Source organism: Pelophylax lessonae (genome assembly GCF_965119305.1).
Source record: "Pelophylax lessonae genome assembly, chromosome: 5".
NCBI lineage: Eukaryota > Metazoa > Chordata > Amphibia > Anura > Ranidae > Pelophylax > Pelophylax lessonae.
This window is the reverse complement of record NC_138772.1, coordinates 211239883-211258353: the sequence shown is the minus strand read 5'-3', so window position 1 is coordinate 211258353 and position 18471 is coordinate 211239883. Positions and strand designations below refer to the sequence as shown.

At 39.2% G+C, this 18471-nt stretch overlaps 1 protein-coding gene across 1 annotated transcript in view; it reads left to right on the top strand.

Annotated features, from left to right (window-relative positions):
- The window catches only part of ITPRID1 (ITPR interacting domain containing 1), a 192878-nt gene that overhangs the window by 111591 nt on the left and 62816 nt on the right, over positions 1-18471 (top strand). The window contains exons 6-8 of the mRNA XM_082259492.1: positions 2823-2903; positions 8184-8386; positions 10412-10941. Of these exons, the coding sequence (XP_082115618.1) occupies positions 2823-2903; positions 8184-8386; positions 10412-10941 (814 nt within the window). The remainder of the gene's footprint in view (positions 1-2822; positions 2904-8183; positions 8387-10411; positions 10942-18471) is intronic.

The following is an 18471-nucleotide window of genomic DNA, read 5'->3' as shown; positions in this document are numbered from 1 at the left end:
AGACATAGGTGTACTGGACACCTTCACCCCACTTCCATTTGTTTGTTATCTGGAGAACCTGAAATGTTCCTGCTATGTAAGCTGGAATTTACCTTTTGCTGCCTCTCTCACATAGAAAACCTGATATTAAAAAAGCATATCCACCAGTTAGATTCAAACCTGCCTTGGAAGTTTCATTGTTATTGGAAATGCGTAAAGCAGAGAAACTACACATGGCACCTACTTCAAGGAATTCCATTACTATTGCCCTTCTACTGACCCCCTGTGGAAATGGGCATCAGTTGCCTGATGATGCAGTTGCCTGCGAAACATGTAGGCGGAGCTTCAGCACGGTTCGACGTCCCAAGCTGGAAGTGCTTTACTGCTACAGTGGTTTTATTGATTCAAGGCTGTTTTATGATGATGTATCTGGTGAGTGCATTTTACATTCAATAAACATACACCTGTGAAAACGCACTTCACCATGGTCTTCCCCCTGTTTTTTAACTTTTGGGAGTGACTGTGCCTGGCTACTTCTACTTTGGGATCCGACATTTGAATTGGGAGCACCTATTGGAAGGCTTTCAGGGTCGATTATCAAGCTTTATAACAACAAGCGTTGTGTGACCATTGTGAGAGCGGTGGTCATACCCATCTGGTAAGAGGCCAGCAGGCTACTTTGTGTGTGGTGGAGGTCTTCACTGTCCCTGTCATTTCATAGACGGATTGTCACACGTTAAGGGTGTTGTCGGTGGACTATACAACTCATTTCGAAAGCTTGAAGTGGACTTTCATATATTCATTTACACCATATGTTATTCTATGAGCGCTGCATTTTTTTGTCTACAGCCAAGGAAGCTGCCATCTTGACCTCTGTTTAATCTTTAACTGCCATGCTGCTGCACATGTGATAAGTTATGACACCATCCATTGGATAGTTTAACAGTTTGGTTGAGAGAATATCCAATGTGACAGTTACATTCCTGGCATGTGTCGGAAATGTAACTGTTTTTTGAGACTATTACATTTATAGATTTACTTCCGCTTGAAGGCATATTTATAAAGTAGTGAATGTGACATTTACCCAACATGTACTGCATGGCGAATGTCACATTCACTGCTTTACAAATATGCTCCCTAGACTTGCCTTGCATTGTTACGTAACATTGTAGAGCAGAAATCAGAATCTAAGTATGTAATGTGAAAATATAGCTACCCCAATGTACTTTCTATCTAATCATAGAAACAGTGAAAAATTCTGATAGGATTATTCACATCAGGTAACCATTTCCCACTCACCAATTGTAAATACATGTTCCCAGCAGGATGCCCCATGTTGGGGAAAGTTTTTTAAATATTCTCTCTTTAAGAGCCTCCAGCCCACGTTTACTGCAGCTGGTGGCACTCAATACCTACTGTCACTGACAGCTGTGGTCCCCACTACTAACTGTGAACCAATCAGCATGGTTCCTTGCCATATCATCACTATGGCTTGCTGGAAGTCGCATTGAAAAACATGAAGCCTTTCAGTCTGTATATGAACACTGTCACCTTTAAGCCGCAGTGCCTTATTTTTAATGCTGTAATTCGATTACAGTATTTTAAAAATAATACAAATAAATTAAAACATATCAAACATTTATTTTTTTTGTCAGCCCTTAATAAAAACAGGTTTTTGTGAAAAGATTTACAAAAAAAAAAAGCCTTGCACTGTTTATCTTCTTCTATTCATAGAATTATTGCCAATTTAACCAACAAATGTTGGCACTGCTAAATTTGACCTGTGCATCTGGACATCAATGACTTATGAGCATAAAGGGGTTAAACAATACTATAACTGAAATGTGTGCTTACTTGATCTCACTGAAAACACTCTCTACTTTCCCTTTAAACTGGGTTTTAGATGTGTCACCAGACCCTTCCCTTGGAGGAAATGCCCTCACCGTATGACAGGCCAATGCTATTATTAAGCCAAGAATAACATAATATTGGAATTTTGCTAATCTCTTCCTTAAAACCTAGCCTAGAACTGCATTGAACCAAATAATGTTCAGACAAAAAAAACTCCCAGACGTCAATATCTGTAACTAAATTGAAGACATAGGAAAATGATTTCCCAGGAATAGTTTTGAAATACAAACACGAAGGGCTGGAGCATATTTGTAATGGCTTACCTAAAAGCTGATACAGACATAGTGTTTGTATTACAAGTGCTGGCTTATGTGACTGATTAATGACCAGAAACTCTAGATAGCTCATTAAACACACACACAAGTTGCCTATTTTTTATACACATACAATTAACTGTTTTATCACTTTTCAAGGCAGATCTCAAGAAAATGATTTTCTGTATTTTCTCTAAGCAACGCCCAGGTACTAATCAAAGCCGGTGAAGAGTTGCTTAATCAACAATGTATTCTGTAATGTGACCACCTAGGCAGTTTGATCTCTGCTGTACATTGCTCAAAAAGGAACACATTATTTCAGAAATAATATATTTTGAAAGTCATGGCTGAAGAAGCTGTGTTCCCTGAAGGTTAGCAGCTGATTCACCATCTGTCATAAAACAGAATACCTTCTGTCTCATTTGCAGTATAATTAGCATTTGCTAACACCTAACACCTTTATTCTTGCACCTACAATATGCTACCATATTTTGTTTTCCACAGTAAGGCAATGTGGGTTGCAGCAAACGTATTGTTTTTTTTATGTTTCAATTTTCTATTTCTTTCTATATTTAGGAAAGAAATTAAGCCAAAATGAATAGAATTGTCCAGCTGAATTATTACAATGTTGAGTTGAGTTAATATAGTAATATAATCTTGTGTATTTCCCATGTCCAGCTCTCTACATTCATACATGGAAACACCTCCCACAGCCAAATGGGATGGAGGGGAAAAAGCTGCCACATCCGCTCCAACAAGGTTGGTTGCAGAACACTTTACTAATAAAATGTACTCTTATATAGAATTTTTTAAAAAGTATTTTTAATACATGTTCCATGTCACAATAAAACAGACAATATCCTTATATGTACAGTATATATAAAAAAAAAAAAAAATATTTATATATATATATATATATATATATATATATATATATATATATATATATATACACAGTATCTCACAAAAGTGAGTACATCCCTCACATTTTTATAAATATTTGATTATATCTTTTCATGTGACAACACTAAAGAAATGACACTTTGCTACAATGTAAAGTAGTGAGAGTACAGCTTGTATAACAGTGTAAATTTGCTGTACCCTCAAAATAACTCAACACACAGCCAATAATGTCTAAACCACTGGCAACAAAAGTGAGTACACCCCTAAGGTAAAATGTCCAAATTGGGCCAAAGTGTCAATATTTTGGGTGGCCACCATTATTTTCCAGCACTGCCTTAACCCTCTTGGGCATGGAGTTCACCAGAGCTTCACAGGTTGCCTCTTCCACTCCTCCATGACGACATCACTGAGCTGGTGGATGTTAGAGACCTTGCACTCCTCCACCTTCCGTTTGAAGATGCCCCACAGATGCTCAATAAGTTTTAGGTCTGGAGACATACTTGGCCAGTCCATCACCTTTACTCTCAGCTTATTTAGCAAGGTAGTAGTCATCTTGGAGGTGTGTTTGGGGTCATTATCATGTTGGAATACTGCTCTGCGGCCCAGTCCCTGAAGGGAGGGGATAATGCTCTGCTTCAGTATGTCACAGTACATATGGTTGGGGGGAGTACCGCGCTTTAAAGTGCTTAATATAACATAAATCAAATAAAATACATATGTGAAAAAGTGCCTTAGTGCTTCTTAAATATAATATTCATAAATAATGTATCTCAATGTGCATAATAAATACAATCTAATATAAATCTTACAATAAATATGATAGATGGTAAATCTGTTAAACTAGAATGGATCTCAGTTAAACCAACTATATAAATACAATATATAGTGAGAAAAATAAATAAAGTTATAAGTCCGTGACCTTTTTAAAATAAAATTATGTGCTCCAAATAGGTGGTTACAAATATAAGGTGCTAAAGTGTCCTTTAAATAAATATATAAATATATAGTGATAAAACGAATCTTCTTATCCAAATATGGCATGCAGGTGCTTTTTCGTGCGGTGCCCACTAGGTGTCCTATGTGCTCACCTCAATGCTCTTTTAAGAGAGCCTTAAGTTATATGCCTCAGTATGCTGTGCCTTTCTCCTTATTGGCATATATGTACCATTCTGAATCCTCGATTATATTTCCTTTATACAGACAGCTCTACTCCAGGGGGTATATGCGGTCCTTTTTATCTCCAAGAAATCAAATTGGGCCAAACATGGTGAAGTACGTTCCATAAATTTTATTAAAAAAGATAAGAGTAACACTCATATTTCATTGCGTCTTGTTTCTCACATAACAAACATTCCTTTGTCACAGTACATGTTGGTATTCATGGTTCCCTCAATGAACTGTAGCTTCCCAGTGCCAGAAGCACTCATGCAGCCCCAGACCAGGACACTCCCGCCACCATGCTTGACTGTAGGCAGGACACTCTTGTCTTTGCACTCCTCACCTGGTTGCCACCCCACACGCTTGACACCATCTGAACCAATAAGTTTATCTTGGGCTCATCAGACTACAGGACATGGTCCCAGTAATCCATGTTCTTAGTCTGCTTGTCTTAAGCAAACTGTTTGCAGGCTTTCTTGTGCATCATCTTTAGAAGAAGCTTCCTTCTGGGAAGGCATCGATCCAGACCAATTTGATGCAGTGTGTGGCGTATGATCTGAGCACTGACAGGTTGACCCCCCACTCCTTCAACCTTTGCAGCAATGCTGGCAGCAATCATACATCTATTTTCCAAAGACAACCTCTGAAAATGACGCACAGCACGTGTACTCAACTTCTTTGGTCGACCATGGCGAGGCCTGTTCTGAGTTGAACCTGTCCTGTTAAACCGCTGTATGGTCTTGGCCACTGTGCTGCAGCTCAGTTTCTGGGTCTTGGCAATCTTCTTATAGCCTAGGCCATCTTTAAATAGAGCAACAATTCTTTTTTTCAGATCCTCAGAGAGTTCTTTGCCATGAGGTGCCATGTTGAATTTCCAGTGACCAATATGAGAGCGTGAGAGCGATAACACCAAATTTAACACACCTGCTCCCCATTCACACCTGAGACCTTGTAACACTAATGAGTCACATGACACCGGGGAGGGAATTGGCTAATTTTGCCAAATTTGAACATTTTAATTTAGGGGTGTACTCACTTTTGTTGCCAGTAGTTTAGACATGAATGGCTGTGTGTTGAGTTATTTTGAGGGGACAGCAAATTCACACTGTTATACAAGCTGTACAATCACTACATTGTAGCAAAGTATAAGTTCTTCAGTGTTGTGACATGAAAAGATATAATAAAATATTTACAAAAACATGAGGGGTATACTCACTTTTGTGAGATACTGTATGTATATATATACTTTTTACATTTATATTTAAAAAAAGATATTTATATTTAATAAATATATATTTCAAGATTTTTTAAAATATTAGGGGTTAATTTACTAAAACTGGAGAGTGCAAAATCTAGTGCATCTTTGCATGCTAGCCAATCAACTTCTAACTTTAGGCCTTGACAAAAAAACCCGCAAGCTGCTTGATTTCTATGCAGGGCTGCACCATATTTTGCAATCAACCCCTAATATTTGCAAAGATTCACAAAAACCTTAACTGATGTGTTACCTATATTACTATTTTTAAGCCCCACTGAGCTGGTGCTGGGAGGTAAAGAGCCACACTGTCAGTACACTGCGACATTGGAGCAGGGTCTATGCTAGACACCGGTTCTGGTATTGTACCTTCAACCCCACCCTCTGCTTTGTTATTTACAAAGCACAGTGATTAACATTGTGGTTGTACCTTGTGGATAGCAGAGATGTAAATGGGCGCTATGGATTTTATTGCACATATCTTCTAAAGTTGTATAGTGAGTATTGTATTTTTGTTCCTAATAACATTGCTAGATTCTAGTTGGCAATAACAGTAAATTTCTATGAAAAGTCTATTAAGAGCAAGAGCCCGAGGTGGTTAATGACTTATAAGATGAACTACAATTTTATTAGAAATAGAGGCTTTGATAAGATGCATAATACCTCCAAGTAGCTTTGTGAATTAATGCTAATAGGTGGAGGAGGCTTGAAACCATGGTTCTCAAGGATTAAGAATGTATCAAAAGAAATGCTAGGTGTGGGTCTTCTGTATGGGTAATAGGAAATGGATTACGGTTGTGCCCTGTGCCAGTACAGCAAAAATATTGTAGTGGTAACTGTGTGGTTGATACCAGTAATGTCAATATTCAATATATGAATTGCTTTTTTTTTTTTTTTTTTTAAATGCCTTTATCTATATTTTTGCTCCACATTAACATGTAGACCAAGACAGGGTCTTGATGGGAGGTGCTTATAAAAGCCAGCTAATATTCATTTAAATTAAAACATTTTCAAAAAGAAGAGGAGATTAACTGTAGTTAGGCTTTATTTTGTCAAGTACTTAAAGAGTAATAACAACAAATTAAAAGTCAGCAGCTACATATACTGTAGCTGGCGACTTTTAAAAAAAAAACACACTTATCTATCCAAAGGATCCTGCACTGTCCTCACCCGAACCAGTTTTTGCCAACGCCAGCATCTTTAGTGTGGGAAGCCAGCTGTGACTCCTTGCGGCTTCACAGTCCGCTTACAACTGCGTATGCATAAGCTATGCTTTTCTTTGTAAATGGTCCCGCAGCCTTCTGGGACCTGTAACATGTGCCAAGAGGCTGCAGGCAGAAAGGGAGGGGGGGTGGGGCAAAATTCTGCTCAGATCACCTAGATCAGTGGTCCTCAACCCTGGCCTACAGGGCCCACTAACAGGCCAGATTTGCAAGATAACTGAAATACATCCCAGGTGATATAATTTGCTGCTCAGTGATTGCAGTACTCTAGTCTGCACCTCCCCAAGGTAATACTTAAAATCTGGTCTGTTAGTGGGCCCTGAAGGCCAGGGTTGAGGACCACTGACCTAGATGATCCAAGTAGAAGTGAGAGCAGGTACTTGTCAAAACCAGGTACCCACTCCCCCCCCCCCCCCCCAAAAAAAAGTGAAAAGTGCCAAAAGTTGAAGTGGAGGGGGGAGGAGGCAGAAAAGCAGGTAGGTGAAGTTCTGCTTTAAAGTCAATTTAAAACGGCATGTCCATTTAAGACTACTGTGTCCACAGGGTGACAATACTGCTGCAGGATATCACTGCATAACAAACAGTGTCATCACCCTATTAAAAGTGGTGGAAAATTAATGGGTCTACTGGCAGTATTAACAGGTAATAAAAATTAAAACTGCTAATGCTAATAAGAGAGTATAGCATGCAATTTTTGATTATGCCCATAATTCAACTTTAACAATATATGATTGACCATAGACCTTTGAAATATCCAAATATTCAGATTGAACAAGGTAATGGAGGACTAAGATCTTTGTTAGCACTGATGCCTATGAAAGAGACTGGAAATTAATAAGTACAGTGGGAAATGCAATGTTTAATTTAGTTAAGTGCACTGACAAGTATATCAAGGGTACACTTTTACATTAGATTAAAATAGTTTAAAGTAGTAAACATATGGAGGTAATAGGACCCATGGGAGCCCTATGCAAAACCTATCATGACAACTGTTAAGTAAATTATCCTTATTTGCACTGTATTATTGCAAGGGCAATTAGCATAGACATTACAGCTGTCACTAGACAATTTTTGCTCCTAGGCTTGATCTGTCCAAAATGGGAGCCACAATAGTTTACTGAGGTATATCTAGAGTCCTCAAATGATTGTTGATGTTCTTATAGTTTTCCAGCAACTTCCAATCAGAGGTCATCTAGTACATTTTCCTTTATAGACATCAGAGCTTTCTGATGCGACAAATATTGATTTGGTCTAAATACATGCATCTGTTATGATTATCTTACCAGGGCTCCAAGAGGAAAGCATACTGTATAACCTGCATAAAACTGTCTCTCTAAAAATATCCATACATTTACATACCCTTGACAGAAAAGTGATAGCATTCAGCAAAACTTGTTTACAGCATAGCAGATGCTACAGAGAAAACCTGTATGTATTTTACTTATGTATATTAGTATACTAATCTACATTTTACTTTATTTTCTTACTTTTTCTTCAAAGTGTCTCGGAAATGCTTAAACTTTGTGAAGCTGACCCAGTTGAACTCCTTATAGATCTGGGATTTGGCACTGATGAACCTGACATCTGTACTAAAATTCCCCCCCGCTTTATCATGACACCTTCTGAAGCTAGAGGAATTAACACCCGTGTCTTCTTAGAGGCCCAAAAAAGACGGATGGAAATTGAGAACCCTAATTTATGTGGTTTGTAATTTTAAGATGCATTTACTTGCTATAATTACCGTTAAACATGTGGATCTGAAAAACTCTTCGTATAACTGAGCTATTTAAATACATACATTTTGTAAAAAAAAATTGTAAATTATTATCTATTGTGTTGTCTAATATTTTCTTACATTTATCCATTTTTCAAACCCTGCAAAATATATTAGTGGAATAAAATAGGCATTTTTACCCTCCATAATTCCATTTTTAGGCTAGTAATCCTGTTTAATAAAATGACACTAACACTGCAGTGTATACAAAGCCATTATACGGTATAGCGATTAAAAGGAAAAAAAAAAAAAACTTTAAAAAGTATAGGTCCCAAAAGTAGAATACTGTGCAGTGGTATTGGCAAGACATATTGTACATAACAGAGGCTTACAAATTGTATTTCAGCTCAACAATATATTTGAATTGAGATTTCAAAAAGTTGCTGGCAGACAAGTAAAACAGTTTTATTAACAGAAGAGACTTATAAATTTTCTTCTTCGAAAAAAAAAAACGCAAACTGCTGGACAATGTTTTTTTTTTGTTTTGTTTTTTTATTATCAAGTTCATTTCCGCTTTAAGTCAAAATATATCTGCATTGGAAAAAACTGTAACTTAATGGTAGAGCTGCCTCTTCTTCCCTTCCAGTAAACATTCACTTTCATTAAATAAAAATGGGGGTTACCATTTCTGACTTTCTTCTTTTTCCTTGATAGTTTATAAAAACAAAGTAATCTGGCTATTATGTCCTCTTGCTTATTTTCTGAGCTACTGACCACCAACAAGTATGCGTTTAAGAAAACTATTTATCTGCATAATTGTTCTGGGTTTGTGAACCCTCTATGTTACTGATGTAAAGTACTGAAGCATGAAGGTTAGCATTAAAACCAGGAAACTAGCACTGATATAATGAGAAGACAGCAATGGCAGTCTGCATTGTTTTCACTGAGTTGATTCAAAGACTTACATTGTGAAAAATAACAGTAAAACACTACCATATGGCTGTCCTCACATACTGTACATATATACCGTATTTATCAGCGTATAACATGCACCGGCGTATAACATGCACCTTACATTTAGGAGGGAAATTTGAGGAAAAAAGCTTAAAATTTTAAATAAACAGCATTGAACTCAGAACTATTTATTTTAATCAAATGCAGTCTTACCTGTGCCCATGAATGCAGCCTCCCCAGCACATTGTCCATCAATGCAGCCTCGCCAGTGCAGTGTCCCCAATGCAGCCTCGCCAACGCAGTGTCCCCAATGCAGCCTCGCCAGAGTAGTGTCCCCAATGCAGCCTCGCCAGTGCAGTGTCCCCAATGCAGCCTCGCCAGCACAGATCGCCCATATTGCACAGATTGCCCATATATTGCACAGATCACCCATATATTTTTTTTAAAAAAAGCCGGGCAGCGCTGAGGCAGAGGGGGGTTGGCCCTGCGAGGAGAAGCGAGTACGAGCTGCCACTGTCATCTGACGTCCCGGGGCCTATTATAGACGTCACACGTCCCGTTTCCCGGCATTGGGCCACTGTGCTGTCTATCATAGGAGGCAGGACTTCCTATGACAGCAGCCACTCGTCCTTCCTTCTGCTCCGCCTGGCCCGCCCCCTCCTCTTCCTCTCAGCGCTGCCCGGCTTTTTTTTTTTTTTTACTATATCGGCGTATAACACGCACTGGTGCTTTGCCCTCCATTTTTAGGAGGAAAAAGTGCGTGTTATACGCCGATAAATACGGTAATTTCCCAATACATAGAAATAAAGCTTTTTAAATACTTACTGATGATAGTAATTAAATTAAGCTATTTTTTACACATAGATATAAGAATTATTAAACAGACTAAACATGCCCTTTGGGTTTGTCACAAAAAATGCTTTCCATAATATAAAAAAAATTGGTCAAACGACATGATACTGAATTGTGCAATCTGACCTAAGACTCAAGAAAAATTCTAAGCAAGAAAGCAACTATTCAAATGATTTTACTTTTAAAACACAGTATTTAAATTTTCTAGGTCGATTCCGTCAGCTGGAGGTTCTAGAGCAAGTGACAACTGCATTTTCATCTTTGCTTAATGATGTTCATAAAGACGAAGAAAAGAATGTGAAAAAATCGACCCTATCTCCGGAAAAACGAAAGCGAATACGACAGCTTCTCTGGAAGTTTTCGAGGCAGATGAAAATAGTTGATGAAAATCCAGGCCCTTGCATGGTTAGCGATGAACCAACTGAGAAACAAGACCATCGTGATCCATTAAAAGATACAGCAAATGTAAACGATTTAAGCAATAGAAGTCACAGCACAGATAAGGAAAATGCAGAGGATTTATCAAAAGAACAACTCCCAACTACAGACAATGAAAATGTCAGTCCTTTAAGGCCAGAACCCTTTGGTGCCTTTTCTGCACCTGTAAAACCATACAACCTTAATGAAATTGCTGGCAAAATTAGAACAATGAGAGGCTCTAAAGTACTTTCTAAAACATTCAGAAAAACATCTATCCTAAACAGACTCCAACCACCAGATTCATTTGAATTGGAAGAGGTAGGTTATCTTTTTGTGGTTTATTATTTTCATAGTTACTTAGCTGGCAAGGTTGAATAAAGACAATAGTCCATCCAGTTTAACCTGTGTGGGTGTGTGTTTGCGTAAATAATAATTTCCCATATCCACGTATGTTGGGTTTGCTTAGATGCATGTCTAAAAGTCTTTTAAAACTATCAATACTTCCTGCTGACACCACTGATTATAGAACAGAGTTCTTCATCCTTACTGCCCTGACAGTGAAAAACCCCCTATGCAGCTTAAGAGCTTAAGGTTAAACCGCTTCACTTCCATTTTCATCTTGTGGCCCCATATCTTCTTACACGCCCTGAGACTGAATAGTTTCTTACCTACACTGGGATGGCCATTGAGATATTTGTATATCGCTATCATATCTTCTCTCACGCGTCTCTTCTCCAGGGAGAATAAATTTAGTGCTTGTAGTCGTTTCTCATAATTGATTTCCTTCAGCCCACTTAATAATTTTTCTGCCCTTCTCTGGACTCTCTCCAGTTCCAGCGCATTCTTCCTGAGGATTGGTGACCAGAACTGGACAGAATACTGTCCAGTTATAAAGTGGCAGAATTATCGTTTTATCTCTAGAGTAAATCCCCTTTGTTTGCATGCTAATATTCTACTGGCTTTGCTTGCTGCAGCTTGACATTGAATGCTATTGCTCAGTCTGTCTTCTACTAGGACACCCAGATCCTTCTCCATCCTGTATTCCCCCAGAGGTTCTCCTCCTAGTGAGTAACTTGCATTTATATTTTTAACCCCCAGTGCATTACTTTACATTTCTCAATGTTAAACCTAATTTTCCGTTAATTTACTCAGGTCCTCTTATAAGGTTTTTATATCCTGCTTTGAGGTTATTGCCCTACTCATTTTTGTGCCATCGGCAAACACTGAGATTGAGCTATTTATCCCATCTTCTATATCATTTATAAATAAATTAAACAGAGTAGGTCCTAGCCTTGGGGAACCCCATTTACTGTATCACTCTAGACCACAGACTTTTAAGTACAAGTGTTTTATCACCACCCTTTGGACAGGCCCCTGTAGCCAGTTTTATATCCAAGAACAAACCCTATGGTCCATGCTGTCAGGGAGCCAGGAAACTAGACCACACAGGAATGCAGGTAAAATGAAGCAGTTTATTGGAGGAAACAACAATAATAATAATCGCACAGCAACACTGAGGAAATGAGAGCAGGAAAAAGCCAGGGTCAAGTCCAGGAGAGGGTAGTAATCCAAGCCGGGGGTGGGATCTAGAAATGGGTAGTCTGCCAAAGCTGGGGTCATCTGCCAAAGTCGGGTTGTCAGCTGATGCCGGGTCGAGAGCCAGGAGAGTCATCAGCCAAGCCAGGTCATGCACGGAGGAACACAGAGAACAAAAGACTGATAGCAGAGATGCACCTTGAAGCACAAACACAAGGCCAATGATAGCAACCCAGCAGTTGATAGATATAGTCAGGTGGGTGACATCATCAATGTGGGACACCCAAGCAGCAGGAAATGATGATACAATCAGAGTCTATAAGAGGCAGCAGTCTGCACATGTCCAAGATGGCTGCCAACAGGAGGGCAAGGTAAGACCTTGACACATGCCTACAGACGTCAATTTGTAGACTAAGCACTGGGGCACTGTATATAGGGCTTTTGCAAAATCCAGATACACCACATCCATAGGCCTACCTTTGTCCAGGTGGCAGCTTACTTTCTGGTAGAATGTTAACAGGTTGATTTGGTAAGAATAACCTTTTGTAAACCCATGCTGACTACTACTAATGATACTGTTTTTATCAGCAACTTCTTGGATATAGCCCATTTGCCTCCCCTTAAATAGCTTACAACTATTGATGTTAGACTGATAGGTCTGTAGTTTCCAGGAATATAACCCTTTTTTGGATCTTGGCATTCTCAACAATCAGCTGGTACTATTCCTGTCAGTATGCTATCCATAAAGATTAGGAATAGTGGTCTGGCTAAAACTTGACTGAGTTCTTCAAGGTCTCTAGGGTGTAAGAAATCCAGTCCTCGTGATTTGTTTGTGTTAAGTTTTTCTAGTCTTTCCTGGCTTTAATCACATTCAGCCCCTGATTTAATAATTACCTTCTTTATCTTTTAATCCTTGCCTATGTTCCAGTTTAGGCTTGTGCCGTAAGTGCTGTCCTAGGTTTCAATGTGGCTCCTTTCATTTGCAGCGTCCTATCCATCTACCCTTGCATGCAAGAACTTTGGCTGTGTCCCCCTACACTGTGTGCATCAATAGAAGCATACATCTTCATAGCTTAGGATTGTAAGGCATTCCCCTGCTTCTCCCTCCTCCCCCTCCCTTCTACAAGCTAACAGACTGTCTCAAGGCTGCACTGTCCAGTAACCCTTACCTGTGAAAACTGGAAGTTTAGGAAAGCAGCACTTAGACAGCAGGAACCAGCAGCATTAAAAGTTTTTGACACTGCACATAGGGGACCCTGACATTTTTTTCTGCTTCTAAACACCCCTGCATGTTAGCCTATAGTAGAGATATACTAAAACCTGTGCACATAGAATCTAATGCAGCAGTGAATAGTAACCAATCAGCTTCCACGTTTCATTGTCAAAGTTTATTTGAGCAAGCTGAAGTTAGAAGCTGACTGGTTACTATGTACAGCTTCACTAGATTCTGTGTGTGCCAGTTTAATAAATCTCTCCACATAGGCGTTTAGAGCAGTTTAGACGTAGGGGCATTTAGAGGTAGAAAAAAAACACTCCCAGTACATCCAGGTAAAGCAGTGTTTTGGCAGAGCCCCCCCCCCTGCGCCAAAGCAACACCCCATGTTGAGGACATGTGGCCTGGTATGGTGGGGAGGTGCTCGCTCATCCCCCTCCCTTTCCTGACCTGCCAGGCTGCATGCTCGAATAAGCGTCTGGTATGTATTTTGGGAGGGGTCCAAGGCATTTTTTTTTTAATTTTGGCATGGGGGTTCCCTTCAAAATTCATATCAGACCCAAATGGCCTGGTATGGACTTGGGGGGGGGGACCCCATGCCTTTTTTTTCCAGATCTTTTCAATTGCCTGCAAGTGTTTTTTTTTTTTACTTTCAGCTGTCACTGGGGGGAAGCCCGCTGACAGCTGATGACTCATCCTTAGTTAAGGACGTGTCGGTCACCAATTCCTTAACAACCAGGTTGTTTACTGGTTGTTAAGGATGCCAACAGCTGCCGCTTCCTTAAATATCATATGCGGGGACCACTACTTATTTCCTGCATGCAATTTTTTATTTTTTTTGTGACTTTTATTTCTGTTTTATGTGTTCTTTACCAAGTGTTTTTGCTGTAAAAATAATAAAAAGCAGTAGTGGATTGACATTTTCAGGATTGCATGTGATATTTGGGAAAACATCTAAATATCGCATGTGATCTGTTTCTGTGAATGGAGCCCATTATCATTTATAACAATATAGTCAGCGGCCACTTCAGTGAAGCCCCTGACAAGTCGCACCCCATTCAGTGCAATGGAACCGTTCTAATAGGAGCCTCTCAAGTCGCTCCAACTTAGAAAAAGGTTCCTGCACTACTTGGGGGCAACTTCAGAGCAACCTGCCTTGACTTCTGTTTGCAAGCCGCGATTAAGTCACGCTGTGTGGCTTCAAAGTCGGGCAACTTTGAAGACGCGCTAGTGTGAACCGAGACTTGTAGTTTGATGAATGAAGCCTAGTGTGAGAAGGCAAACATAAAATACAAAAGACAATCCTGGGACAGCACAGACCACTGAGAGTGATTGTGTGTAGCATTGTATGGTAATATGGTTGCTTTGACTTCATAATTGTAGACCTATTGGCATGCATCTAATTCTTCTAACCCCCAATCCATCCCCAGTCCAACATTATTCCCTCATGCCTTATTTAATTTGTTAAGGTAAACATCATTTTTAATTTGATTATTGTGGAATACATTGGTTACTACAACTTCCTGGGCAAGTTTATTTTTTACTTGCTGAAAATAAAGCTCTGGACATTAATTAGCCTTGTAAAAAAGACTGCTGCCATGAAACTTGTCCATAAGACATTGACAATGTTTAAAAACTTTAATTTTTGGTTAAACTTTCCTCCTGACCCCCCCTCCCCAGCTTTTCTGTTACAAAAATGACAATGTACCTGCTTCCCTTTGGATTATGGTTCATTATAGATCATGTGGCAAAACTAGTTATTCTTTAACCGTATTACAAATATTGTTTTGTATTAACCATAAACTTCCCAGAAAGTGCAGTAAATGGAAAAGAACATAAAATAAATCTGTCTTTCTTTTGACCACCTTTAAAATAGTACTAAAGGCAACACTTTCTTTTCTTTTTTATAACCCCTGACATTTTTTTTTTTTTTGCCATCTGTGTCAATTTTTAAGAGATTTCCCTTAGTTATATGTCTCGTAGCCAAAACAGGAAATGAGAGAAAATCCTTCCAAAGTGTGGGAATCCCTGATTGTCACCAGGGTCACCAGAATTGGTGTGCCTGTTGGAAGAATTTAGCTCTATTACTGTTCTTAGGACAACACAAAATGTAAATCTCCCTAACAGGGTTATAAACAACAATAAATCCCTGACAGGTGTTCCAATTTCTCTCCACACTAACCATAACTAAAAAAAAAACATTTTGCCTTTAGCTATACCTCAACACAGCAGTAATTTTTGTAGGTAGACTTGCATTCAATGTCTGAAGGTACTTGTGTAGTACCTTCAGAGAAATTTCCATAGTTCCTATGCAGACTTTGTTGTACATCTTTCTGTGTAAGTGACCCCAGAGTAGCTTGATAGTGTTGAGATAATGTCTCTGTGGGGACCAGGTTAGCTTGATAGTGTTGAGATCATGGCTCTGTGGGGACCAAACCATTTGTTGCACAAATTCTTGTTGTTCTTTTCATTGCAGATCAGTTTTTATCATTTTGGTAGTGTTTTTTGGTCATTGTCAAGCTATATAATAACGTTAAGGTTGATCAGATTCTTCACAGATGGTTATTGTATGCTCAGTAAGAATTAGTCCGTACTTCTTTGAAGTGGAGGGCCACCAGTTTGGTCCAAATAACATTTTTATTTGCAGAAATGCAGTCCTAAACGTGCAGGAAAGCTCCGCCATGTTTTGCTGATGCCTATAGGCACTCATCCTTGTATCATTCTTATAAGACAGTTTGTTGGGCTTTTAGCCAAGAAACTGCCTTACGTGAAAGTCAAGTATTTCACATTGTGGCTCAATTGTTCAGAGCACCTGCTGCTATTTTTCTGCACGCTGGTAATCGTTTTTTACTTACAAAGGAGTCATCTGGCTTTGTTTCCATGTCAGAAGAACAACCTACACTTGCGCACAAAATTAATAATCCAGAAAACAGTGATTAAATTACAGTGAAACAAAAGTGAGTACACCCCCTCACATTTTTGTAAATATTTTTATTATACCTTTTCATGCGACAACACTGAAGAAATTACATTTTGCTACAATGTAAAGTAGTGAGTGTACAGCTTGTAAAACAGTGTAAATTTTCTGTCCCCTCAAAATAACTCAACACACAGCCATTAAAGTCTAAACCGCTGGCAACAAAAGTGAATACACCCCTAAGTGAAAATGTCCTAATTCGGCCCAAAGTGCCAATATTTTATGTGGCCACCATTATTTTCCAGCACTGCCTTAACCCTCTTGGGCATGGAGTTCACCAGAGCTTCAAAGGCTGTCACTGGAATCTTCTTCCACTCCTCCATGATGACATCATGGAGCTGGTAGATATTAGAGACCTTGAGCTCCTCCACCTACCATTTGAGGATGCCCCAAAGATGCTCAATAGGGTTTAGGTCTGGAGATATGCTTAGCCAGGCCATCACCTTTACCCTCAGCTTCTTTAGCAAGGCAGTGGTTGTCTTGGAGGTGTGTTTAGGGCCGCTATCATGTTGAAATACTGCCCTGCAGGCCCAGTCTCCGAAGGGAGGGGATAATGCTCTGCTTCAGTATGTCAAAGTACATGTTGGCATTCATGGTTCCCCCAATGAACTGTAGCTCCCCAGTGCCGGCAGCACTCATGCAGCCCCAGACTACAATACTCCCACCACCATGCTTGACTGTAGACAAGACACACTTGTCTTTATACTTCTCACCTGGTTGCTGCCACACACGCTTGACACCATCTGAACCAAATAGGTTTATCTTGGTCTCATCAGACCACTGGACATGGCTCCAGTAATCCATGTCCCTAATCTGCTTGTCTTCAGCAAACTGTTGGCAGGCTTTCTTGTGTGTCATCTTTGGAAGAGGCTTACTTCTGGGACGACAGCCACGCAGACCAATTTGATGCAGTGTGCAAAGTATGGTCTGAGAACCGACAGCCTGACCCTCCCACCCCTTCAACCTCTGCAGCAATGCTGGCAGCAATCATATGTCTATTTCCCAAAGACAACCTATGGATGTGACGCTGAGCATGTGCACTCAACTTCTTTGGTCGACCATGGTGAGGCCTGTTCTGAGTTGAACCTGTCCTGTTAAACCACTGTATGGTCTTGGCCACCGTGCTGCAGCTCAGTTTCAGGGTCTTGGCAATCTTCTTATAGCCTAGGCCATCTTTATGTAGAGCAACAATTATTTTTTTCAGATCCTCAGAGAGTTTTTTGCCATGAGGTGCCATGTTAAACTTCCAGTGACCAGTAAGAGAGTGAGAGCGATAACACCAAATTTAACACACCTGCTCCCCATTAACATCTGAGACATTGTAACACTAACCAGTCACATGACGCCAGGCAGGAAAAATGGCTAATTGGGCCCAATTTGGACATTTTCACTTACGGGTGTACTCAGTTTTGTTGCCAGCTGTTCTTTTTTTTCCCCACAATGTAAAATATAAATGTTAAATCCCCACATCTACCATGACCTCATCTTTTTAGTATGGCTGTCCCTTGCCTAGTTTTTTCCCTCAACACTGCTGTTCAGTTAATCAGTTTTGGACAACTACACATTATGCCATTGATCCTTAGCAATTGTTTATTATATTCATAATTAAGCACCGGGCTTTATGCCTACAAAGAGCTTAAGATTTTTTACTAGAAAGCGACTTATTGCAATGTTAAAGACATTCAAACATCTTTTTGGACTATTTCGCATTTTGCATAAGATTTTGGAATACTAACATGCTTTTTCATACTAAAATAAATATATATCCAAATATATTACACTTATAGAACATATATGTACATATAGAAAATATTTTTTTTGAAAAAAAAAAAAAAAAGAAAATATTAATAAAAATGATTTAAGTTTAGGCCATTACCGGTAGTTTAATCTTTAGTGCATGTGGCAATGGGTTAGGTAAATGAAGCAATCTTTGTTAGTCCACAAGTTGTACTTGATTCTCACATTGTTGAAAACAATGTGTGTACATACAGTATACACATAGCCATCTGCTTGAGTTTTTGATCCATGATAAGGGCAGGTCCTTAGAAAAAAAACAAAAAACATAATATTTTATTACTTAAGTTACTTTATACTAGTTCACAGTCCATAAAATATAATAGGT